Source organism: Podarcis bocagei (genome assembly GCF_964188305.1).
Source record: "Podarcis bocagei genome assembly, chromosome: 15".
In the NCBI taxonomy this organism is placed as follows: domain Eukaryota; kingdom Metazoa; phylum Chordata; class Lepidosauria; order Squamata; family Lacertidae; genus Podarcis; species Podarcis bocagei.
The window spans coordinates 41,021,632-41,048,055 of NC_138141.1; the positions used below are offsets into that span (position 1 = coordinate 41,021,632).

Below are 26,424 nucleotides of genomic sequence, written 5' to 3' on the forward strand. Positions count from 1 at the left end.
AAGGGGACGACAGAGGACGAGATGGTTGGATAGTGTCTTCGAAGCTGCCAGCATGAGTTTGACCAAACTGTGGGAGGCAGTGGAAGACAGGAGTGCTTGGCGTGCTCTGGTCCATGGGGTCACGAAGAGTCGGACACAACTAAACGACTAAACAACAACAACATCTGAGCTTGAGGGAAATGTACAGAACCTGAAATGGTTATGGGGCTTTCTTGGAGCTTCTAGAAGCCACCTTGTTCTTAGAAATGTATTTGTTCAAGTAATGTACAGTTAGGCCTAGAACAGGCGTGGAGAATCCTTGTTCTTCCAGATGTTGCCAGACTACAACTCCCATCACCCCTAGCCATTGTCTATTCTTCCTAGGGCTGATGGGAGTGGTACTTCTGCAATATCTGGAGGTCCAAAGTTCCCTCACCCTTGGATTGTGTGTCCATGCAATACGAAGAACATTTGAAGGTCTCTGTTTGAGGACTGTCCTGTCCAAGTGCGTTGGGTCTAATCAGGCCAGCGACCTCAATATGGATTATCTACTGCTGCACAGTAACTTTGAATTTGAACATGGCTTGGCCATTTTAACCAAGAGCCAATGGCCCATTTAGCCCAGTGGCCAACCAGATGCCTGTGGGAAACCTGCAAGCAGGATTTGAGCAGGAGAGCAACTCTCCTCTCCTATGGTTTCTCGCAGCTGGTATTCAGAAGCAATACTGACGATGGAGGGAGAGCTCAGCCATCATGGCTAGAAGCCATTGATAGCCTTACCACCCCCCCATGAATTTCTCCAATCATCTTTTAAAGCCCTCTGAGTTGCTGGGAGTCACTGCCTCCTGCAAGAGCATGTCCCATAGCTGAACTGTGTGCTGCGTGAAGGTGTATTTTCTTTCATCTTTCCTGAATCTTTGAGCATTTAGCTTCAATGGATGTTTCTCTGATATCATCATGCCCACTGCATCTCCTTTTTTGGGTTTGATGATCCTGTTTAATGGCCTTTCCTCTTCCCAAGCAAGTCTGTGACTGACCATTATGGACAGTTGCAAAAATCTGATGAAAAGTCAGGAACTTGTCTGGACTTCAAAGCCAAGGTGTCTGATATCTCTCCTGTGAAAACACAGGGGGGAACTCATCCCATCTGCTCATGACTAAACTCTGCCCAGCAAATCTGTGCCACTGATGACAGAATATTTATTTATTTTTCTTTAAAAATCCCCCGCTGCTGTCTATTAAATAAAGGAATTCTCTCTAATTCAATCCAGGCCCCAAATATTGTCCTGTCTGTTAATGTTGGAATCAAACAAAAATATACAGTTATGCCAACAGTTCATGGAAGCTATCATAGAACCTTAGAGTTGGAAGGGACCCAAAGGGTCATCTAGTCCAACCCCTGGTGTCCTGGTGTTTTCTCTCTTGATGCACTCTCAAATAGGTTCTAATAAATAAGTTCTAATAAATAATATTAATTAAATGTCATTTTTCATAGAGAAGGGGTCATGGGTTTTTGGAGGGGGGGAATGCATCCTTCAGGAGAAAACTGAAAAGGGGTGGAGTAGGGATGGTAGGGTTGTCAAGCTCTTAACTGGCCCCTATTGGTTTGTTGTGATCAAGTTGCTGCTATACCTTGAAACATCTGTCTGTCTATCTACCTACCTGGGCTGGCCCTACTATTAGGCAAAATTAGCCAGTGGCCTCAGCTGCCAGTTGCTGAGGGGCAGCCATTTCCTCCAGCCATTTCTGTTGGTGGACAGAGCCACACAGTCCGTCCTAAGCTCCCTAAACTAGTCTGCTGCCCCAGCTGCAGCAGCATGTCACCAGTGTTGGAAGTAAAATTCAGCTGCCAGTCTCACTGGTCCCTGTGCAGGGAAGCAGGGAGAGCCATCTTGTCCCTCGCACCAGGGAGCAAATGGCTTGGGCCAGCCTTATTACCATACTTACCTTCCTCCTTTTGTGCAGCATCCCAAATGAAAACGCCATTCTGCGCTCAGAGGTCATGATAGAATCACAGCCCAGGGGTTTGATTCCTCATCATCAGGGGATGAGGGCGAGGACTCTGAAGCAGAAGAGACAAGGGCGTGCAGGGCCAGTCCCAGATGTGCTACTGTCAGATGAACCTGCAAGGCCAGCACAGATCCTAGATTGAGAGTGTGACACTGTCTGCCTCTGACTCGGAGGCTCCACTACAGAAGTAGCAGTAAGACCCAAGGCTCCTCTGCTCTGTCACAGCAGCAGATCAGCAGAGAGGGCTGGGCTTCTTTAAGCAGAATAGCATCTTGCAGCACAGGTGGGGCTAATAATCAGACTGCACCTGTTCTTACTCCTACAGAAGGCCTCAGGTTTAGCTTTCTCCTTTTTGGAGCAACTTCAGAGCTCTGTTTCCCAGGACACAACCTGGACTTTGCATCCAGCCTGAACCTTTCTTGTGTATTGTGTATTGCCTGAGGCTTGCCCACCTTGCCTTGCTTTGCACCACAGCTGGCTCTTACCTGGCTGCATTGCAGTACACAACAGTAACAAGGTATGTTGTCTCTGGTTGAGTTTATCCACCAAATGGCCATGGATGAGCTACCAGTTTTATTCTGAAACATTTACCTTGGAAAATGTTTCTGTGCTACTTATTCTTCCTTAGATGGTTGGCACAGGCAGAGGATGTTGCATGTTGATGTTTATAGTGTTGTACAACTGTTTGGAAGAAGGAAATGGATGAGCACAGTGGTGCCGAGGGTTGGGTGGGCTTGGAAATGCTATCCTTGGGCAGGAACAGGCAATGCAGGGCTGCCACTATCCAGCAGCAGCAACACCATATTGACTCCTAGCTCCTCTCCCTGTAATGTGGAGCCACGTGAACACACAATGTGGCCCTGTTGTGTGTTTCCCCCACTTCTCTCCAGCATTGTTGGTTTCATAGCTACATGGTAGGGAGAAAGGGTGGAGGAAACTGGTGCCGTGGTTCAGCCTCCATTGGAAGATATTTGGGTTGGTTGGAAGCGATTCCTTTGCTAGAAAGGTTAAAGCCTGCAGCCTGCTAGATGTTGCTAGACTCCATCTCCCATTAGCCCCAGCTAGCCAGGATGGCCAGTAGCCAGAGTAAACTGGACTTGTAACCCAGTAATGTTTACAGGGCTTCAAGTTCCCTGCACCTGGTGTAGAATGTGCCATTTTTTTCTGTCTTTACTTTCTGTGTAGAGTTTCTTCTGAACGTGACAGTATAAAAACAGGTAACTTTGTATTGTGGTACAGGAAGGGCAAGATTATAAGAGTTTCTCAAACCACATAATCAGGAAAAAACTCTATAGGGTATGGGGAAAATACAAAAACTTGTTAGAAAGGAAAACACCTATGTGGTTGTCACCAACAGAAGCCCTTGCAAGGAAAAAAAATTATACACAGACAAGTTGGAGTACATTATAGAGACTTGCTAACAGTCACTGGGGAGGAATATAAATTGAAAGAGTATGGAGAGATAAAGGATCAGGTGGCAGATTTGTTAAGTTACCATCAGTTGAATGCATCATTTAAGTTAGATAAAAAATGTTGATTTGCGGAACAAAACTTGTAGCTTGAAAGAGTTATTAGGCTCCAGGGTTAAAATATTATCTAAAATGTATAATTTATTACTTGAGTGGGACACAAAGGACAAAATGGTGAAATCATCGATAAGTTGGGCCAGAGACGTGGGACAAAACATTGATTTTGCATTATGGGAACAACCGTGGAAATTAAATTTAATGTTTATGGCATGCTACACACTAAGCGGAAAACTCATGAAGATGATGCACAGGTGGTATTTGATGCCAAACAATGTCAAAATCAACAAAGGGTAACTGTTGGAAATGTAAGACGGCAGAGGGATCCTTTTACCACATGTGGTGGTTGTGTAGCATAATTTAAAACTATTGGGAAATGATCTATAATGAACTTTAAAAAATGTTTAAAAAATCATTTCCTAAAAATTCAGAAGCATTTTTGTTGGGTTTAATAACAACAGAAGTTACCAGCAAAAGAGAGAAATGCGTTCCTGTGTGTGGCAACAGCCGCCCGTGTGTTATTAGCACAAAAATGGAAAACAGATAAGGTGCCAATGAAAGAAGAATGGCATATCAAATTGTTAGAATATGTGGAGGTAGGGGGATGACCATTAGAATAAGAAATCAAAATGATAAAAGACATAAGGAGGACCGGATAGTTTTTATTGAGTATATGAAAAAGTATTATAAGCAGACGATCAGCCTAGAAGGATGGTAAGATTCTCAGCAGTGTAAGAAATAACTAGAGTTAAAATAAGGAGTTGCGATAGACGGGCTGAACCAAGAAAACATAAGAAAAGGAGGAGATATAAGGAACCATGGAAGGAGAGGATGGGAAGTCAGTCAAGGAATGTGTTCTGTTTTTCTGTTATTTCTAAATTTCTATTTTATTTATTTATTTCACAGATTCTTCTCTTTTCATAATATTTTTGTCTATACCTTGCCTGTATTGAAATATATCAGAAATGCAAATAAATGCATCACACACACACACACACACACACACACGTAACTTTGCCACAACCCTTGGACTGTGAATGTAAAGAGGATAAAATGCAGGTACGCCACTCTTCTTCAATTCTTTCCGTTACTGCGCAGGTGCTGGTAAGCGAGGACTCGGACAGCGATGGCATTGTGGCTCACTTCCCAGCACACGAGAAGCCCATCTGCTGCATGTCTTTCAACCCTAGTGGTAAGTGACTTGTTTGCTCTTCGTCTCATCATATTCTGCTTGCTACAAACACGGGGGTGAGGGTGTAGCCTTCTGTTACTGTGGTTCTCGATGCAGTCTTGCTGGAAATCCCAGTCCAAGAAAGTCAGATGCTATTTCCATTTGTCAGTAGCCAAAGACATGGGCATGGTGTGGGGTTGCAGACATATAATCCTTGAGGAGGGATGCAGCTCAAGCGTAGAGTCCCTGCTTTGCCTGCTGAAGGCCCCAGGTTCTGTTGCTGGAATCTCCAGGTAAGGCTGGGAATATCCCCTGCCTAAAACCCAGAAGAATCACTGCCAGTCAGTGAGGACAACATTGAGCTAAATCAGACATAGGCAAACTCGGCCCTCCAGATGTTTTGAGACAACAATTCCCATCATCCCTGACCACTGGTCCTGTTAGCTAGGGATGATGGGAGTTGTAGTCCCAAAACATCTGGAGGGCCGGGTTGGCCTATGCCTGAGCTAGATGAACCCATTGCATAAGGCAGCTCCCTATGTTCATGAGTAAGGGATGGGGGACCAGCAGCCCTCCAGATGTTACTGACTCCAGCTCCCATGGCCCCTGACTGACTGGGATTGATAGAAGCTGGAGTCCTGCGGCACATGGTTCCCCATATCTGCCACTGGGGAAGGAAGACATGACTTTGTAGCCTGCTGTCCATCTTCTTACCATGCTGAGATATTGGAAGCATTATATCTGAACTGGGTCAAGAAATTACATCCAATATCTGTAGGAAATGGGCATTAATGTATCTGAAAAGTTAGGTTAATAAAAGGTTTCCTCATCCGTTATATTCCAGTTGGAACAGACGTCACACGCAGAGAGATTTTTCTTGTTTTATTTCTTGAGGTTTGTGCAAATATTCTCATAGATTTGACACCACTTATCCTTTTGCACTTAATGCTTAACCTGGAGATGTAACTTGGACTTCTTTCTTAGTGCCCCCCCCCCCCGGTGATGGGTGGGGAGAGAAGTGATCTGAAAATGATATTTAAAGCCTCAAAGAAAGCACCTTTGCCCCTCTCCTTCCTACTTTCAGCTGAATAAGGCTTGTGGGCAGGTAGAATGCATCCTGTCCGTGTAATCTCGTCCAGCCGACAGCATAACTTGTTTATTACCCTTCCTACGACAAGAGTAATAACTTTTTGATTGACTGCATGGCGGTCAGTGAAACAGGGTCCGTGGAAGATCAAGAGCTTCCGCTTGCCTAAATTAATGAGTTTTAAAGTGAATTAAAATGCCTCGAAGAGGTTTGGGATGAAATCACATTTCAGAGAACAAAAACGGAATGGATGTCCTCTCTTTCCCCTGCTTACAGTGGCTAGTTGGACTTACGCTTGACAGCCCATCTGTTATGTCAGAACTCCTTAATAACTGTGTGTGGCTCAGAGTTCTGTTGCTCTTACTGCTTGTGACAGGAGATAGTGGTGGGGAAAGGGGAAGCTGTGTTTTAATCATAGCATTTGTAGATCTTGCCATGTATTTCTGTATAGGGCTTCTGCACTTGTGTTCCCCATTTCCAGCACCTGCCTCTGCCTTCCACAGTTTTCGAACTGGGATGTAGACTTGCTAAGGAGGTGTAAACCGGCTTTGCAAAAGAAGTTAAAAATCAACACCCTCCCATTTGTTAGCATGCTTGTTTGTCAACACTTTCATTCATTTATTCAAAGCATTTTTATCCTGCTCCTCAGTTGAAAAGGGCTCCCCTTACATTTATCTGTGATGAGACCTTCCCTGCCCTCAGGCTTGCAATCTAAAACATTGTTGTTGGCACCCATCTGGTCTCAGGAGATAATGGAGCGCACTTCTGGGGGTGAAGTCAAACCACTGGAGAATCACAGCGCCTGCTGTGGCTGCAGAGACTGGTAACTCATAACTTCTGCCCCCAGCATTGTTTTCGCTGTGTTGGATTAAAAACAAACTTTTAGAAAATAGATGACCAACAATTTATTTTTCTCTACCCTTTCCTTCAAGAGCTCACATCAGCACACACAGGAAGACCCCATTTAATTAATTCATTGGGGTGATTTTGGGCCCGCCCTTCCACTCCAATTCTAGAGCACAAGGTGGCTTACAAAAAAGTAACCACTACCAAATAATTCATCACTTAAAAAAAAAAATTACACTTGGCCCTCCAGATGCTGTTGGACTCCAACTCCCATTATTCCTGACCATTGGCTGTGCTGGCTAGGGCTGGTGGGAATTGGGAGTCCATCAGCATCTGGAGAACATAATTCGCAGAGCTGCAGGTCTTCCGTCCTTGCAATTTACAAGTACATTAGAGCAATAATGCCGGTGTCCTTGGAATGACCCTGCGAGGTAAGCTAGGCTGAAAGAGCTCATGGTCCAAGGTCATCCAGGGAGTTTCAGCAGCAATTCAAATGCAGCAGCAATTCAAACCAGTAGCCCTGTAATGTAAGCTAGGCTGAAAGAGCTCCTGGCCCAGGGTCATCTGGGGAGTTTAGCAGCAGTTTGAATGCAGCAACAATTCCAACCCATGCTGGTCCAGATCCTGCCACCCGCTGACTTTTACTTTGCCAGAGGCCACCCAGTGAGTCAAAAGGTGCGTTTGCACCCTGGTATGTGAGATCCACAGCCAAACACCACAGGATTTTTTTCCCTATTAAAAGTTTCATTAGGCGGAATTAAGCCTTGAATCATCTCCCTTATTTAAAGAGGTCCAAACAGTTTACAAACATCACGGATGCTTACAGTGACCCTGATAGAAACACATCTGACCTGTAAATGTAAATCCACAAGTTCTCCTCGACCAAAGGCGCCTCGGACTACAGTTTGGGAGGTCGTCACAGACGGGAGGAACCTACACCATAGGAGGCTGGTTGATTAAGATGTTTATGAATTGGCCTCCAAGCTCTTAATGTTGTACATGACGCTCTGCCAGGAATTCTAAGTGTGTGTAATCTTGATAACAAGAGGAGGAGGGGAAAGGATTAAATTGTTATCCAGTAGAATCAATTGCTCCATCTTAGGCCAGGCTAGACTAAACGGGCGATTTGTCTAGCCTCCGGTCTCCAGGATCTGGCCAAGCGACTCCTGTATTATTGAGCGTACATTATTAAAAGACATCTTGTAATTTAGGTTGGAATTGAGCAAGCTGCTGAGCTAATAACGGCAAAAGTTATTGAAGTAATTGTGTCTGTCCTCTCTGCTTCCACCACAAGCGGTTTAATAGGACATCAGTTTTATGTGGTCTGCTGGGCCTGAGTTGTTTTGGAATTTTCCTACAGTTCCACAGGTTCCTGAGTAAGACAGGGCTTTCCTAAGGTGGCATCAATTAGGACCTGCTTCAAAGGTTAGGGTTCATCACCTAATCCAAGGGTGAGGAACATCTGTGGCTCTATCTTGCTGCCTTCAGTTTGCTCTACGGGGACAATGCAGTTGGCCTACCAGGCAGTTGTCTTCAGGTTTTATCAAGATTACATATGTCAAGCAACCTTGATCGTTCTGATGCTGTACATCTACTGTACGTGGCCCTTGGAGGCTGGAGAGGAGCACTCGGCTGGGCCACGCTGGGGCACCTGATTCACGCCCCCTCAAAAATTGTGTGCTTGGGGCTGTGGCCTCCCTGGTACCCACCCCCCGTGCTATACCCCTGTGTCACACCGATTCTTAGCCTTGCACACAGAGAGAGCTTAGCCGTATGTGGAGAGCCTCTGGCCCTCCAGTTGTTGCTGAACTACAGCTGCCATCATCCTTGGCCATTGGCCATGCTGATGGGAGTTGCGAGTTTAGCAGCATCTGGAGGGGCCAAACCTTATTGTTGCTTCCAGGGAGTTGGGGTTATTGGACAGAGAGTGGGGAACTGACTTCCCAGAGGAAATGTCATAGGTTCCAGCAACACACATCATCACAAAGGTTGTTGCTGTGTATTGCAGGATTTCAGAGTTTGTTTCTGTGCAGGAAATCATAGCATGTGATATGACTCATGAAACCCATGCAATAGAGATTATCACCCCCTCCATGTCGTTTTCTTCATGGCCTGTTTTTTTTTTTTAAGTCTTTGCTGTCCCGATTCCTTGGCTCATGTAGGGTTTATATTGCCCCGAGTAGCATTTATGAACAGACCGCTTCGAAGCCTGTTTATATAATGCCATTAGCACTTAACTGTTAGCAATTATACAGGCCCTGCAAAGCTATTTTCATAGGCTGTATAATAGGGCTCTTAAAAGCAGCGGCGCTACTTGTTAAAAAGGTATTCTAGTGAATTTTGGAGAAGTCCATAAAACATCGATATAAGGAGAACTTTTCATGCCTGATAATGCAGAGATGGAGTGGAAAGGAAGGGCATTGGGGGGGAGCATGAGCTGCCAAGTCTAACCTCTTCTCTAGACTAAGTGGCTTTAGGTAAACTGCTGTCCCCTCAGCCTTCTTAAGTACAATCTGGGGATAATTAGCTGTGGCCTACTTTAAAGTTGTGTTGTGAGGAATGCTGAGCAGTGCATAGAACACCCTCCAATGCCCTGAGTATTATGGGGTATGCTTAAAAGGCCCCTCTTCCTATAGTGTGATTTTTTATTTTTTATTTTTTTACAACAGCCTCCCCACCTATATGTTGTTATATTTGCTATGAGAATGGCTATGCCTATTCCCTGTCCTTATTTTGCTCTGTGATATGTTGGAGAGTACAGTTAGGGCTCACTACTGATGCCTGCCCTGGGGTCATCTTTGAAAAGGTGGCTGGGTCCAGGAGTTGTCATTTTAACTCCCCACGATGCCCTGGGGTGACGCCATGTCTAGGGCACATGACGTGCAAAGATCTGCTGCCCATCTGACTGGGTTGCCCCAGCCACTCTGGGCGGCTTCCAGCAAACTATAAAACCACAGTAGGACATCACACGTTAAAAACTTCCCTACGCAGAGCTACATAGTGGTTCCCCCACAAAGACTCTCAGGGCTGCATAGTTAGGTAAATCAGTTCTGGTCGGCTATAGGACACTTTGCTAAAGACTTCCTCAAACATGAGCTAGTTCAGCCCTTCTGGAAACAAGAGGACAAGATTGAGAGATCTATCTATCTATTTATTTATTTTAAATGCTGTAAACGGGACACGTACAGCATACCAGTGAGTTGGGGGGGACGGGAGACAAGGCTTCCTTGGCTGCTCAGTATGCAACGTGCTGTGTATGGGATCTATTCATAGAAGCTGAAATTAAAGGACGCCGTTAAAATGCTGTTGTGAACCAGCCAGTCCGACAGCTGCATTGAGTTTGTTTTTCAATTTCCCACTGCCTTTCTTGTTTATTAGCTGTGACTCTGAGGTCAGAATTAAAACAAACATTTTAATGGCAGCATTTACAGTGTTGGCAGTGGGCACCCCCTGGCTCGGCGCTGTGATCTGGAGTGGTGGTGGTGAGCCGTATGGGTGGCGCATGACATGCCCCTCCAGACTTTAAACATTGTCGCAACTGGAGAAACCTCCCCCACTTGTCCCTCTCAACCGCCCCCCCCCCGTGCTGTACATTGCCAGTAAATCACATATCTGATAAGAATCGCACAATCTGGACTTTTCAGTCCAGAGGAACTGGCTACGCTTGAATTTTGTTTCAGGGGGCCCCAGGAGGGGAAAAATAAATGTATATGTACACATTTTTTCCTCCCAAGCCTACACATTCCCGTGGTTTGCCCTGACAGATAATCTAAGATTCGCAAGCTTTGTAAGACAATTGCAACTGAAGGTACTTAAGGGTTCAGGTAGATGTACTCCTGTGCTGTCATGCTGCTACGGAAGAAGATATTTCTGGATCAGATCAAAGACCCATTTAGTCCAGCATCCCGTGCTCCCAGTAGCCCCCAAACAGGATGTGTTTGGGAAGCTGCCAAACAGAATGTGAGGGCCATAGCCTTCTCCTGCCGCTGTTCCCCTGAAGGTAGCATATACTCATCATAACTAGGAGCTACTGATAGCATCAACCTCTATTACAGTGGTACCTTGGGTTACATATGCTTCAGGTTACAGACTCCGCTAACCCAGAAATAGTACCTCGGGTTAAGAACTTTGCTTCAGGATGAGAACAGAAATCATGCTCCGGCGGCATGGCAGCAGCGGGAGGCCCCATTAGCTAAAGTGGTACTTCAGGTCAAGAACAGTTTCAGGTCAAGAATGGACCTCCGGAACGAATTAAGTTCTTAACCCAAGGTACCACTGTAATTGCGTGGCTCCATTGGGAAAGCAAAGTGTATACTCTCTCTCTCTCCTCTTTTTCACTCTCTGGTGTGGGGCTGGGGGCTGATCCCGGGGAGAGAGGAGACCAGAGGGGGTGGTACTCAGAAATAAAAATGTGTCCACGGGCCCCAAAAGCTTGTTTACCCTTTAGCCAAGAACTAATGCAAAGTGTGTGTGAGTGTGTGTGTAACAGAATCCCTTAGCCAGGATTGATCAGATGTGGCAAATAAGGTGTTGAGTCCTGGAAAGGGATGTAGTTTTCCTAACAAGTGGAACGCAGCCACTTCATTTTCTGGCAGCCAGACCCATGGCATGGTCTTGCAAGCGGAGTGTTAAGATGACAGCTTGGTGTCCAAAGTAAATCTTCCATCCTGAGTCAACTTTGGAATAGCCCAGATTTTCTGGCACAACGCACTACTTCCACTGAGTCACCAGAAGGCCAGTCTTTTATTTGCCGTAACCAAAATGCAACCGACTGAGCCACGTTCTTTCCACAAGCCGGCAGCACTTGAGAAGCCCCCCTGTAACATGTGCCCAGCTGTGGCTGTCAGCACAAACACAAATCTAAGGATGTGTAAACCTTTGTCCCTTCCTATCTGCAAACATTTCAGCTTTCCCACGCAATGGCATCTCACATAGGACTTTTCCCAGCTGTCTTGTTGGTTACCTGTTTGCAAGTAAGGCAGGGTGATTTTTGCAATCTGGAAGGGAGTTACTTTTTACTTCAGATGCTGATCATGCTGCACTGACTTGCAGAGTAGGTAAATAGACTGGTAAAACTTTTTTTTTCTAGGCTAACTGTTAAGGTCAATGCCTAGACTGCTGTTTTGGCAGACAGCCTTACTGTCCTCTTGCATCATCAAGCAACAGCCATCACTGCAGTGAGATCAGTGCTCCAGCTCTGGCATGTGCTGTGGTTCCCTGTCATGGAGAGAGCATAGCTCAGTAGCTGAAAGGGATGTTGGAGCATTCCACCAGAAATGGAAACATTAGCAGAAATCGTAACAATTCACATGTTTCTCCGAGATGAGGCATGGAAATCCTGCAAGTGAATGCAAACAGTATATATGCTAGCATGGTTTTGACTCCACAGTAACATTTATGGACTGGCTGGATGCAAAGGAGAGGTGGGAGGCACCAGCTGAGGAATCCCCAAGGGAATTTAAGGACTAGTGGGAATGCAATCAGCATCTACCCCAGAACAAATTTTGATGGTATAATGGGGAGTTTTCTTGTAATTTTTTGGCACGTCTGCTGTAGAAGTAGCTGTTGTAGTAGAATGATTATTACTTCCAGTGGCAGAAGCAATATTTCAGCTTTCAATTTTTAATGCCGAAGCTTAACCCAGAGCTATAAATGTTACGATTTGAGTTAAACATTAGTGCAGTGGTAGATAAACATACATTCTATGTTGCCACTAGCACTGCTCTCGTGGTTTCCCTCGCTTAGCAGCTTCACAATGAATTAAATCTCGTACTGACTATTCTCCAGGTTCAGTTTTCCAGGTAGAAGTTAGCAATTTTGAAGGTGCAGAAACATTTTCCACACTTCTTATTTCCACTGATCATTCAGATAGTCACCTCCCCACCTCATTTCCTTTGGCTACTGTTGCTTCCTCACTCCAGAAACAATCATACAGGATATGATTCCCAACCAGGAATCACACAGCAAATGGAACGATGTCACAGTGCAGCCTGGAATCTGGAAGGGACCCTAAGGGTCAATAGCGAACCATATTTGATTACATCTTGATGTCATCACCGGCAAATGAGAGCAGAGGAAATGAAAAACCAAATGCTTTTAGCAAGGAGCACTGGGAAATCACCAAGATGGGGCAGGTATCTTTCAGAGCAGCAGAAAATCTTTGCAAAAACTGAGTACTAACTCAGCACTTTTGTTTTCTTGTCTGAGATATACGCACTGATGGGCAGATAATGACAATGGGCAAGCAACTGAACTAGGAGCAAATGTGGGGAGGTCATTATTTGGGGGCAGAGGCAGGGATGTGGCGAAGAGTTCTGTGCGAATGGGAAGAAGGAAGAAGATTTCATGGCCTGACTAGGAAGTTAGGATGTCATTCCAACTGTGTACTGACCACATGAATGAATAAAGGCTGAAAGCCAAGTCCTTAATATGGAGACAGAGGGAGAGGAAGGGAGACAGGAAATACCACAGGCTGAGTAAGGATCAACGCTAATGGGAAATATATTATTTTATTTATTTATTATTACAATTATTTATATCCCGCCTTTCAGGATACAACTAAACATTAAGCTACATTAAAACACACACACACACACAAAATCAGCAAAGTCAACTTATTAAAAGGCACCAGGGTACTTGGTAGCAGATGGTTCCTATGGAGGTTGGGTACCCAACTGGCGCCATGGAAGATAAGACTATCAGTGGCTACTAGCCACAATGACTCTGCTCTGCCTCCACAGTCAAAGATTGAAATAATAATAAGAAGAAGAAAGAAGAAGAAGCAGCAGCCGCCACTCTGGGAGGCTTCCAACAAAGACCAAAAATACACTAAGATGTCACACATTTAAAACTCCCCTGAACAGGGCTGCCTTCAGAAATGCTTCTGAATACCAGTTTCTGGAAACCACAGCGGTGGGGGAACACTTTCCCACATGCATCTGCTTGGCCACTTTGAGAACAGGATGCTGGACTAGATAGACCATTGGCTGGATCCAGCAGGCTCTTCTTATGTTCTTACCTGCTGCTTCATCTTGACTGATATCCTTCCCACAAGGAAGCTGGTGGCATAACAGCCCCGTTGCAGGAGAGGAGAGAGTCCCTCTGAAGCAGGCTTTATCTTAGAACTTTAAGCTGCGAAGAACTTTAAGCTGGTCCATCACATAAGTGATGCCTCTCAACCCAGCCTTTGCCAAACCTGCGAGCAGAAGAGCAATTTCTCCCTGCTGTGGTTTCCAGCAAATGATACTCAGAAGCATTAGTGTCTCAGACTATGGAGGCAGAGCATAGTTATTGTGGCTAGTAGCCTTCAATAATTCTCTCCTCCATGAATTTGTCTAATCCTTTGTTAAAGCCATCTAGGTTGGTGACCATCACTGCCTTCTACCTCTAGACCTCTAGATTTTCTTTGCGGCCAGAGACATGTCCAGCACCTGAGACATTAAAATGCACTTGGAAGATCTGGTTCACTTTCAAAAGCCTAGTGTCCAGTAAATACGTGTTTTTCCGTTGTAATGTAGTAAATAAGTGATCTTCCCTTCCACAGGCGTCACTCCTGCAGGCCGAGAGCTGTGAAAGGCAACACATCTAATTTTTAAGCGGCAGCCCCCTCTTTGGCTCAGAGAGAGCTTTTCCACCCATTAATAACAGGGAAAATTAATGTTAGGCCTGCAGTAAAACAGATTAAACTGTGTACCCCTGTGGATGCCTGACTGCACCTCTAACAGAGCTGAAATTCCTCTGGTTAGTTAAATGTGGTATATTGAAATACGATGGTGGTCTTGGGTTAATAGTTAAAGAAGTTTAAATTGGAATTTTCTCCGCAGAAGTGTTTTCCCATTTATCAAAGTAAGTGGGGTTGGGGGCGGGGTTGTTAGATCGTTGAGAAGCCTCAATAACACCTCACAGATTCTCTTCTTGGGTGACTTATCAAATTCATTTTTATGTATTTGGGGACACAAGGTTGGCAGCAACATAGCTATTTGTGAAAAATAAAGACTAGCATGGTCCAGGCTTGTTTGAACCACGGTTCCGGGATAGGTTGGTTTTTGCCGAAAATGTACCTCGGGTTAAGTACTTAATTCGTTCCGGAGGTCCGTTCTTAACCTGAAACTGTGCTTAACCTGAAGCACCACTTTAGCTAATGGGGCCTCCCGCTGCTGCCGCGCCGCCGGAGCACAATTTCTGTTCTCATCCTGAAGTAAAGTTCTTAACCCAAGGTACTATTTCTGGGTTAGCGGAGTCTGCAACCTGAAGCGTATGTAACCTGAAGCGTATGTAACCCGAGGTACCACTGTATTGAAACCCCGTTGCAAATTAGTCCTGTTTTTTATTTCCACATGGATTTCACAGTTGGAGCCAAGCACCATGAACCCCAAAAGGGTCTGTGTGCATGTGCATGTATGAATATAGGGAGCTCCCTCGGTCCATCATGCTCAGTATTTTCTACACAGACTGGCAGCAGCTCCCCCGGCTTTCAGGCAAGGTAGATTTTCCCAGCCCTTCCTGGAGATGCCTGAGGTTTGAACCTAGGACCTTCTGGGTGCAAAGCAGTAGTTCTACACTAGGCTATGTCTCTTGTAAGGAAGGGGTCAGCCTTCGTGGTCTTTATGTCAAGTGAGGGTGTCAGTTCTGTGGTGATTGAAGAGGAATCTCCTTCTGCCCAAATTTGATAGTGATCACCAAGCTTGCCATTTGGAGGAGATAACTGCAGGCAGCTTGAGACTGGGCTGTCATGCCATAGCCCTGGAGAGTCAGATTATCTCAGAAGACCAACCCAGTGTCATTGTTGGATTCAGTAGCTCCTATATTTTCTTCCTTCTCTCCAAACAGCTGCTTCTTGAGCTAACCTTTCTTTATCCCATTGGCTGGCTCACCAGCCATCACTCACCTCTCTGCTAGCGTTTTCATTCTTGACTGGGCCTCATGTGTAGATTAGAGACACCAACCTGCAGTTCAACAGAAGCTTATGGAACTTCCAGGTTCAGAAACAGAAAAAGTCTCATTACCTGTGGAGCAATAGCAATAGCTGTTGCCTCATTCACACTGTGTAGAGTTAAAGTGCAATCCTAACCATGTCTGCTCAGAAGTAAGTCCTGTTGAGATCAATGTTGAGATTGAAGTAGGTTTGATTGCAGCCTTAGACAATGGCTTTGATATCACAAGACAACTCTGTATTGTGTGAGTGAGGCACTAGCCCGTTTCGTTTTCAGTACCCAAACTGAGCTCACAGCCCTCCCACATACAAAAAATCCACTCCTGGTTTTCCTCCCAAGCTTTCTTCATTTCAGCAGGTGGGAAAAAGTATTGTCATTATTGCTAAACAATTTGGAGCCAGACACCTGTGCAGATTTATTGTGACTTACCCAGAGATCTGCTTGGTAGATTGCAATCTACTTTCTGCCTATCCTGAGCTAAGCTAGTGGTCATCACCACATCTTGAGGTGGTGCGTTCTATAAATTACATGTTTTGTAAAAAACGGCCCTCTCTCAAAGTAGCCCTGCCCTGTTTTGATTCACTGTTTTTGACATGCCATCCTTTGAGAAGGGCAATTCTGCACCAGGAGTGATCTGAATGACCCAGGCACACCTTATAGCAAAGATGTGGCAAAATACTGCTAATTGGAAGAGGAGCAAGGCCAGGACAATAAATCATGCAGACATGACTTTGAGCTTTTGGGATACTTTAATTACTCAGGTAAATAATTTCTCATTAGCATGCAAGCAGTTCTCTCGTGGCTTGCTAGCATATGTCTCAGTACACAGTGTGGAAGGAAGGGGTTGGATCCGATTATGTTGTACTTAGAGTAAACCCATTGGAATAATATACCTGTTAGTCCTGCCCATTAATTTTAGTAGGTCTACTCTGAGTATTACTAACATGGAATACAATCCAGCTACTTTAAGGTCACCTGTGTAAAGATTCAGCTGTGTTGATGACAGAATCATGAGATTGGTACATTTGAACCTTACAGAGGTTAAGGTTAAAATAGGTTGCATGTACCACTGGTTCTACTTAGAGTAGACCCAGTTGAATTGAAGTAATTGGCCTTAGAGGCACAAGAAAGATTGTGTTTTCTTTCCAAGATGGCAACACTCAAAGGAACCTTTTTTAAAAAAAAAAAAATCTACTCTTGGCAGCTCAACCAGTGGCAAAACTATGTGCATCTAACTGGGTTTCATCAACAGCAGAGCAATTAGAGAGGTGTTATAAATAGGGATGTATCTAAGAAATCTGAGCTGTGCTGGTTTCCTATATATATGTTTTTTACTTTTCTCTCTCTCTGTCTCTCTCTGTCTCTTCCTCTTCTTTAACTGCAAGTACCCAGCTGAGATTCCCTACCCTTTAATTTTGTCTTCTTGGGCTAACCAACTGACGCCTAGTTGAAAAGGCTTATGTTGCTACACGGCCGCAGAAGCCGTCGGTTATCCCGTCGCCATCCCCGCTCGGGTCCTGGAGCCTTTTTCTGCATCTCATCAGCAAACTTTCAATCCCACCCTTTAGGCCAACCTCATCTATCAAGGGGGCAACGAGGAGAGGAAGCTCCCAAGTAAACACACAGCAGTGCCTAAACTCCTAATCACTCACGGCTTCCGCTTCCAGGCCCTATAATTAGAAGTTCTTCTTCTTCCTTGTATTCCCAGTTGACGCAAATTCTTTTTGTGGCTTGGCACCTCGCTTCAGGGCGTGGGTTTTATTTTATGGCCAGCCCGGAGTCTGGTTTAGTCTTCTGATACTGCAGAAATAGCTCTTAAGCCACAATCTACATCTGTGCCCCCTTCTCCAACTCCCCCCTTTATGTATATCCCCTCTGCAGTCCTCCCCCATCCCCAGCCAGCCTTTATTTTCTTAATGCAAATGCACCTTATTTCATCCTTCAACAGATAGCGTGCATTGCAAATAGGAAGCTGTAAATTGAAGCAAATGGAAGTGCTCACTGTAACAAACTTTGGTTGTTGTTGCTGTGCGAGTGTGTGAGGTCTTTGTATCTTTTGCATGCATGGAAGGATAGTTAATTCCTCCTGAATGGGATTTTTCCATCTTCTCTGTGGATTTGAGAGGGAGGAGGGAAACCATCGCTAATTGAACTTCACTTGCAAACCCCCACCCCCCTTTTACAAATGGCTTTGAAATATCCGCATGGCAATATCTGCTCGGCTCATAAATTCTTGCCAAGTTATTACACGTACACAAGAATTTGAACTCATTTCAGATGTTATCTGCTAAATGGGACAAATGTCAGTTTAAAAAAACAAGCAGGAAGGCCTGGAAATTTTTTGATTATGATTATCCTTCTCCCCCACTGGCGGCGTGGTGATCATTCCCTCCAAAAATACGTTGGGGAGTGTTTGTGTTTCAGATGGGGGCATGGTGGAAGTGTGTGTTGTGAATACAGGTATAGTATCGTTATGAGTTGTGGGTGCCAGATTTCTAATCCCTATAATCCTAGCAAGTGTTAAAATATAAACCAGGCTAGCTTCCTCATGAGGTGATCACCTGGGTGAAGGGCCATTAAGAGAGCAAAAGAGAGGGGCTCTGTGGCAGATGGCAAATGTGTGGCGCCCCTCCTCCACCTTGCAGATAGTGAGAAAGACACAAGCCAGAGTTTAGAGTTGAACAGTGTGTGTGTGTGTGATGTCACCGAGAAGAAAGGCAGCAAGCTGATAATGTCTGAAAGGCAGAGCCTGACTTTGGGTGGCTGTTTGAATCTAGGCCTGTGGCTATAGCAGAAGCAAGATCCTCTTGGGGTGTTGACACTGTGAACCCCTCCATCGTAGGCTCAGGTTGTATATATGTGTAAATAAACTATAAATCGTAATGACACCATAGTTTCCACTGTGCCTTACTGTTCAAAAGGAGCCCTCGGTAAGCTCATGGAAGCCCTGGAATCTCACCCCTTGGAGTTTGGGGTGACATGCAACAGTATCCTTCAAACATAGCACTGGGTTAAGAGAAGACTTGGGTAAAAGGATAATGAGAGCTATATTCACATAGGTCATAACTAAACTCTTGAATTCACTCCCACAAGAGGTAGTGAGGCCATCAGTTTGGATAGTTTTCAAAGAGGATTGCAAAATTCATGGAGGACGAGGTTGTCAATGGTTACTAGCCATAATGGCTATGTTCTACCTTCACAGTTGGAGGCAGCATGCCTCTGAATACTATTTTCTGGGTATTGCACATGGGATGAGTACTATTGCACCATCCTGCCTGCAGGCTTCCCAGATAAGGCGTGAAGTTGGCCACTGCAAGAACATGAGCCTTTGGCTTTTGACCTTTTTGGCTTTCCAGTAGGGCTTTTCTTATACTTTTCTCTATCCTAGGATACCACATCTCTTTGACTGATGTTCTGTCAAGTCCCTACTGCCAGAACTTCAAGAACGTAGAAGTAGGAAACTTCTTTACACTGTGTCAGACCATTGTTTCATCTAGCTCAGAATTAGCCATCATAACGGGCAGCTGCAACTCTCCAGGGATTCAGGCAGGGGGTATTCTAAGATCTGGTACTCAGGCCAGAGGTAGACCAAGCCCAGACTAGATCAACATGATGCGAAACATGATGTCAAAAATGGCAACAGTGCACCTGACCTAGCAGCACCCTTCCTTCTAGTATCAGGGGAGCCAATATGGTGACTACCAGATATTGTTGACCTCCTAACTCTCCCATCAATGGGCACAACTAACTGCAGTCTATTTCTCTGGGTCTCCTTTGAGAATGGCTTAGTTGTATAGCAGCCAAATAGTTTGCCCAACCCTAAAGCCTACCCATTATTTGAAAGCTAAATCCACATTGTTAGGTTCTTCGTTCCTCTGCCCATGTATATTCAGAACTTCAAAAGAGGCATGAAGGAATTGCACAAAGTACTTCTGCTGTTTGGGAGCCAAAGTGAGAAACTTCAGTGTTGAGCCACAAAAGCTGGAAACCAAAACTCCTCAGTGAGAAGTAATGAGAGATGGAAAATAGCACATAAAAAGAGAAATATATACACACATGTGTGCGAAAGAAGGTAAAGGTTCCAAAACCTCAGCAATTTATTATTTTGACTAACAATATGGAATTAAGCACTCTCTCTCTCTCTCTCTCTCTCTCTCTCTCTCACACACACACACACACACACACACGGTTAAAGATTCTAATCATCTTCTAAGAATGTACTTGGGCGCACTGCAAATTCTTGAAGCAAGGCGAGAGCCGTAGATCAAATGCGGCAAGGATTTACAAGAAATATCTCTCTTCACCTCCTTGAATCAACAGCTCTTGTGGTGGAGAGCTGCAATCCTGCAGGTGGCTGAGTCTGCGTTGACCTGACTGATTGCCAAGAGTGGTTCTTCTGCTGACTGTTTGAGTTAGCTCTGCCTTGGCGGACCACCACACTTTCCTGCCTTATCGCCATTTTGAATAAAAACTTGATGCATTCTGCACTCTGATGCAGCTGTACTGTGTGCTCTCAAATGAAAGACTCACCATGTGGGCTGAAGGTAAAGGGTAAGGTGAGCATATGTGAACATAAGAGGAGTTTCGCTGGATCAGGCTAATGGCCCATCTAGTCTGCATTTTGTTCCCACAGTGGCCAATCAGATGCTTACAGGAATCCCCCTGCCCCCAAGCAGGACTTGAGCATAACAGGAACTCTCCCTACTAGTGGTTCCCAGCAACTGGTATTCAAAGGCCTTCAGCGCTGGAGACAGAACTTAGCTGAAGTGCTTAGCAGCCATTGATAGCCTTATTTTTCATGGTTTTGTCTAATCCTCTTCTAAAGCCATCCAAATCGGTGGCCATTTCTACTTCTCGTGGAAGTGCATTCCACGGTTTTAACTGTGTGAAGAAATACTTTCTTTTGTTGTAAAAGAAGGACTTGAATTTTTAGGATTTAGTCTTCCTTCGCAGGATTTCTTTGGTAAAGTGCTAAAATCTCAAGGGTGCTGGGAGGAAAGCAACAGCACTTTGCCATTAGCTGCCTTGTTCATGAGGTTCTTCTATAAGGCTCCTGGATCAGGTAGTTCACTCCTCTGTCCTCACTAAGCACCACCAGACCTTTGAAGTAGCACTCCCTGGTTTCCAGGCTCATCCCCAGCCCCTTCGGATCTGGCAACCCTACTGGGACCTGGCAACTCTCCACAAGGATCATCAGTGTTCAGACAAGAAGCTCCTGGTTTGAATCTGCACTGATCCTAGCAGTGTTTTGGAACCTTAGCCTGGGAAGTGGTCCTTATGCACTCTGGATGGCAGTCAAAGTTAACATAGGTCCTCACTTGATGAAAGCCTCTTATTTGAACATGGTGACACACAGCAGACTCCTCTGTTAGGCAGGCGAAGGGCCAGATCGGATGCCATCCATCTCTCTCTTGGAAAGAGGACTCCCTTTTCCTCCCGCAGCTGCCGTATCACCATCCATCTCTTTACTCTTTCAACAAGCCAAATGATTACTGTTAAAACCATTAAAAAGGCAAGGAGAAGAGACATCCTTCTTCAGAACTTGCATCTCGGGTGCGCCATATGGACCGAGTTAAAATCACAGGTAGCTGAGCACATTCGACTCCCTCGCGTCAGAGAGGCACACCTCACGTTTTGTAAGAGTGGCACTCAGATATTGCGTAGCCTGCTGGGTTGTTGCTAAGGATGCCACTTCATGTGGCTCATTTACTTGTGTCAATTTAGTTTATGGATCTGCAACTCTGCATGGTATGTATAGACCACAGAATGCCACTTAAATTGTTTGTTTTTTATTTAATTGTGTGTGTGTTTCTTGGACGGGTGGGGAGATGGTTTGGAATACTATGGTCACATGCACACAATGCATTCAAAGCAACTTTTATACCACTTTAACAGTCTATGTCTTCCTCCAAAGTATCCTGGTAACTGCCACTTGTTAAGGATGCTGGCAACTGCACCTCTGGGAGGGGTCTCTTCTCAGCAACAGCAGGGAAAAGGCAACAGGCAGAACCCATATGGCGCAATGGTAATTTATCCGAGAGCCTCCAATTCATTTCAGATATTTTCATCTGGGGAAAGTGTTCCCAGCAGTTCAGAAGAGGGACAGCAGCAGCTTCTTTTAGCATTCCACAGCTGGTGGAGCCACATATCTGAGCGTGACTGAAAACTCACCGGTCCCTGCTCCATTCATGGAATTCAAGATAGGAGATGCAGCTGTGCCTCTTTCTTCACATAGTTGAAGGATTTCCTCTGGTTGTTGAAGGTGTTCAGAACATGTTGCGAACCAGTCATTAAATTACAGTTACAGTTATCTTCTACAAGGGAACATAAGAAGAGCCCACTAGATCAAACCAATGACTCCTCTAGTCCCTCTCCCCTCCTGCAGTTTCCAGCAACTAGTATTCAAAAGCATTACTGTCTCTGATGGGAGGCAAAGCACAGCTATCATGGCTACTAGCCATCTAGGGCCTTCTCCATGAATTCATCTAATCCTTTTTAAAAATTCATTGAAGCTAGTGGACATCACTGACACCTGTGGGAGCAAGTTCCATAGTTTTAACTACCTGCTGTGTGAAGAAGCACAGTGATTTGAGGGCTGACGGTTGAAGGTGCAAATGGACTCAGTTGCTTGGAAAGCACCGAGTTAAAAGTTCTGGCTGTGGCACATTCCTTGGTCAGTTGCTGGCTGCACAGGATTCAGTTGATAACCTGTGTGGCAGAGGTCCTTTGGTTGCCAGTGGAGGCTACAATCTCTCTCCCCACCCTCTTCCAGGTGGTCCAAGAAAGCTCAAAGAGGCAGCTGCTGGGAAGTCCAATAAGCTGCCTTATGCTGAGTCAGACCCTTGGCTCACCTAGCTCAGTATTTTTGACAATGGCTGGCAACTGTTCTCCTGGGTTTCAGTCAGACTTTCCCAGTCCTAGCTGAAGATGCCAAGGTTTGAACCTGGGACCCTGTGCAAGCAACGTATGAGCTACAGCCATTGAATCTGTGAATCTTGGGCACGGGTTTTTAATGTTGATGGACGTGCTTGTTCAGTGAATTCCTCTCTTGGCAGTGCGGTGATGCCTTTTTACAGTTTCACTGAGAGTCCTTTGCATTCTTGCATTGAGGCTTAGCTTTATGGGGGTGAAGCGGGCCCATTTTCCATGGCAATCCACCCCTCTCTTTCCTCCACCCCACCTTGGTTGAATCACCATGTGGCACGAGGGGACCCTAAAGAACGCCAGCTTTTTAACATGGGTGGCCCCAATCGGATGCCTACAGTTTTCCTTAGTGAACATGTTTAATGGTTTGGATATATGTTATTTGAAGGTTGCCTACGTCTAATTCCAGGAAAACATATTAGAGTGTGTGTGTGTCCCTGAGCAGACTTCACTGCAAGCTTGAGTATATATTGCGCAGAGGATGTAACTGACTTCAGCAGTTTTGCAAGTGTGTTTGTTAGCCATACACACATCATGTGACATCACATTATCATATTTTTGCGGGTGGCAATGTAGCATTATTTCCAGAACCTCATTCCCACTCCAGTGTTTGGAATAAGAACCCAGTTTTGTCCCCTTACCAACCATTCTCCTAGATTGCAGCCTGTTCCTTCTCTCCCATTGGACACTGTGGGAGCTAGTGTGAATTAAACCATCTCCTATCTCCAAAATCCTCTCTCCTTCAAGAACATAGCCATGCTCTGGCAGTGGTACCATTAGGGAAGGACTTTACAGCAGAAGTCCAGGGCAAAATCAGTAGGGGGTGGGAAAATGCAGTAGGATTGGTTTACTGCATTTTGAAGTAAATGAACACACATTACCAGCTTTAAAAAATGGGAGTGTAATAGGTTATGCTGAGACCCTATGCTATGTCAAGTTTAAGAGGTTCCATAGCATTACTCAAGAATTGTGTGTTTATTATTATTAGCTATTATATATTATATAAGCTATATATAAAAACTATTATTATTTTTAACTAATTATGTAAAACTTTAAATTTAGTATTAAAAGGGGGGGCTATTTAGAAGCCCCTGACAATCTGAGGATCTAAGCTGTAGTTTACTTAGCTCGTGTGTAAATCAGAGACAGTGTGATGCAGTGGTTAAAGTGCCAGGTCTAGGAGACCAGAGTTCAAATCCCCCTTTGGCCACAAAACTCACTGGGTGACCAGTCACTGCCTCCCAATCTAACCTACCTCACAGGGTTGTTGTGGGCAGTAGGGCAAGAATCATTCACACCACTTTGAGCTCCTTGGAGAAAAAGGCAGGATATAGATGCAATTTTTAAAAAAACCACCTTGGGTGCCCTCATTGGACTATTGTCCAAAATCTAAAATTCCCTAGTTGCATCACTGCACTCTGAATCCTCCTTCTGATAGTAATTAGGACAACAAAAATACTTTTGTAAATTGACTATCAACGATTATAGGCATCATGGCAGCCAGTGTTAACATCTTAATAATAATTTCTCCTTGCGTCCCTCCTGATTGGGCAGTCAGAGGGTTCCAAACTCTTCTGGCTGTGAAGGGTTTTTGTTTGTTTGTTTTTTGAGGGGTGGGCAGTAGACTTTTTGAGGAATGCCTCTTGGCTTACTTTCCATGAATCTTTCTCAGGTCAGAGTTAAGGTTGCGCCATATGGATGTGATCTATAAAACCGAAAGAACCTCCCAGTGCGCCTTTCCGGGTGGCTTTCTGACATGGTAACTTAGCAGAAAGGGTGCAGTATTTTAAGTCTACTTTGCCAAAATCAGCGTGAAGCTCTTTGCAAATGGAAAGAGATTCTCTGACAAACTTCCTGTGGCTTACCAAAAAGAAAAGAAAAGCGGGAGGGGAAGAGCAGAAGCCCAGATTGGCAGATCCACCAAATCCTGGCAGTTCAGAAGGAAAATCCTGCGTGAAGTGCAGGGAGGACATGTGTGCCTATGCCTGTGCCAGGTTCATTAATACAATCTCGTAGGGCTGGGTGTTTTAAGACTTCTCCCTCGAGGTCTCCATTCTTCATTGACTTACCTTCCGTAGAAGAACCCTCTGCCTCACTAGGGAAGCATTCTGGGGCATTCCTCCATCCTTTAGAGCAGCATTTCCCACCATGGACCACTTGAAAATTGCTGAGGGACTTTGGCAGACCAATTAATGATTTTTCTGCCTTTTCCAGGAATTGTAACGTGCTGTACTAGATGCTGTATGATTTTTAAATCCTATTTTTACTTGCTTCTTTTATTTCTTATATACTGCACTTTATTGTATTATAACTCGACTGCAGTAAACGAAATAAATGCAATTCAAGAAATAAAAGAAACGACGACAATGCAATTAAATTAAATGTGAATATTCGACACAATGAATCTTCTGTTTCCCTTCTTAAATCACAAATCCGTACTGAATGAAGCTGTAGTTTCGGAACCCCTGGTTCAGACTTTGCTCTTACTTTCTGTGAGTCAACAGTACAACCCTTAACACCCAACAGTACTTAGTTTCTGAGAAAGATCAGCAGTGTGTGGACAACCTGTCTTTCCAAGAAATTTGTCCTCCATCGTTGATCTTCTCATGGAGGGGGAAAATCGCAAAGGGCTCCCCAGAGCACACTTTGGTAACCATAGCGCTACGCAAGGGTTGCCAACATGGACCTTGTGGACTCAGGTGTGCCCTAAGAGGCTTTTCCTGACACCCACAGGGTCAGGTTGTATATCTGATGCTGTATATCTGAGAGCATCCTTGAATCTGAATCATTAGCCAAGGAAACTCAGGCTTCCCAGATGGTACATCTGGATGGAAGCCTCTCAAACATCTGGTTGGATGTACTTAGTCTTTTGACAACCAAGAAATAATTAATGTGGAGTCAGCATGGTGGTCTTGACTAGGAAAGGCTGAAGTCGCTTGAGCTTAATATATAAGAGAGACCACCTCAGACCACCACGTTTCCTTCTGCCCGGGTCTTTGGAAATGCTACAGAGCACAGGAAAAGTGCAGAATTTGACACTAGGGACACCATATCGGATGTCCTTTTTTAAAGCTTCTAGCCCTCAGGGCTGCAGAGAGGTTTTGAAAGTGTGTGGGCAATGCCTTGAAACAAAAGCGAGAAGGTTGACAGAATTATTCCAGTGGTGGTGGTGTTGTCCTTCTTGAGAGCTTAGGAACACAAATCAATGGTTCATCCATCTCTGTATTGTTTACACTGACCGGCAGCAGCTCTCTAGGGTTTATGGCAGGGGTCTCTACCGTCCCAACCACGAGATGCCAGAGATTGAACCTTGGATCTTACGCACACAAAGCAAATGCTCTACCACTGAGCTGTGGCCCTTTATTTCTCTGCATAGTCTCCTCCTCTGCCTCATGACGGACTACATTGTGCAGAATAAATTAAGTTGGGCAAATTTACTGAATAATTTGTGCCAGGGTTAGATAATTTAGGGAGATATATGGATAATATCTGTAAACCTCAAGCTTTCTGGGTGCAGAATGTTAATTCCCTTTATTTAAATGTGGAACCCATTTTGGTCTAGCCGTGTTCCACTACGGTCTCCAAGCTTTTTCTTAAAAGACCGGTGCTTGTGGCACATCCAGTCAGACTCTGCTAAAATCTAGGCTTTTTGGGACAGGTTGCTTTCAACATAGTAGACCAGACTGGGACAGCAGACAGTTAAACGGTCGCACTACTCCTGGGGTTGGCTGCCACACACTTGCGCGTGAGAGAGTGTGCGTGCTTGCGTCTGTTTTTGCAAGCGGAGAGGGAAGGAAATCAGGACTCTTCGGATCTTTGGAGTAAAAGGGGCCAGAAGATTTTGGAGGCCAAATTCAAACAGTAAGAATGGTTTTCTTCTGCACAGTTGACAGCAATTTTGTGTGTTCCAAAAGTCACTGACAACTCACTTACCCTCTGCCCAGTAAT

The 26,424-nt window shown here is 44.9% G+C and overlaps 1 protein-coding gene across 7 annotated transcripts in view; it reads left to right on the top strand.

The window, feature by feature from the left end:
• The window catches only part of BCAS3 (BCAS3 microtubule associated cell migration factor), a 470,437-nt gene that overhangs the window by 97,365 nt on the left and 346,648 nt on the right, over positions 1–26,424 (top strand). For all 7 annotated transcript variants that reach the window (XM_081172929.1, XM_081172926.1, XM_081172924.1 and 4 more), the window contains one exon: positions 4,614–4,707. In XM_081172929.1, the coding sequence (XP_081029055.1) occupies positions 4,614–4,707 (94 nt within the window). The remainder of the gene's footprint in view (positions 1–4,613; positions 4,708–26,424) is intronic.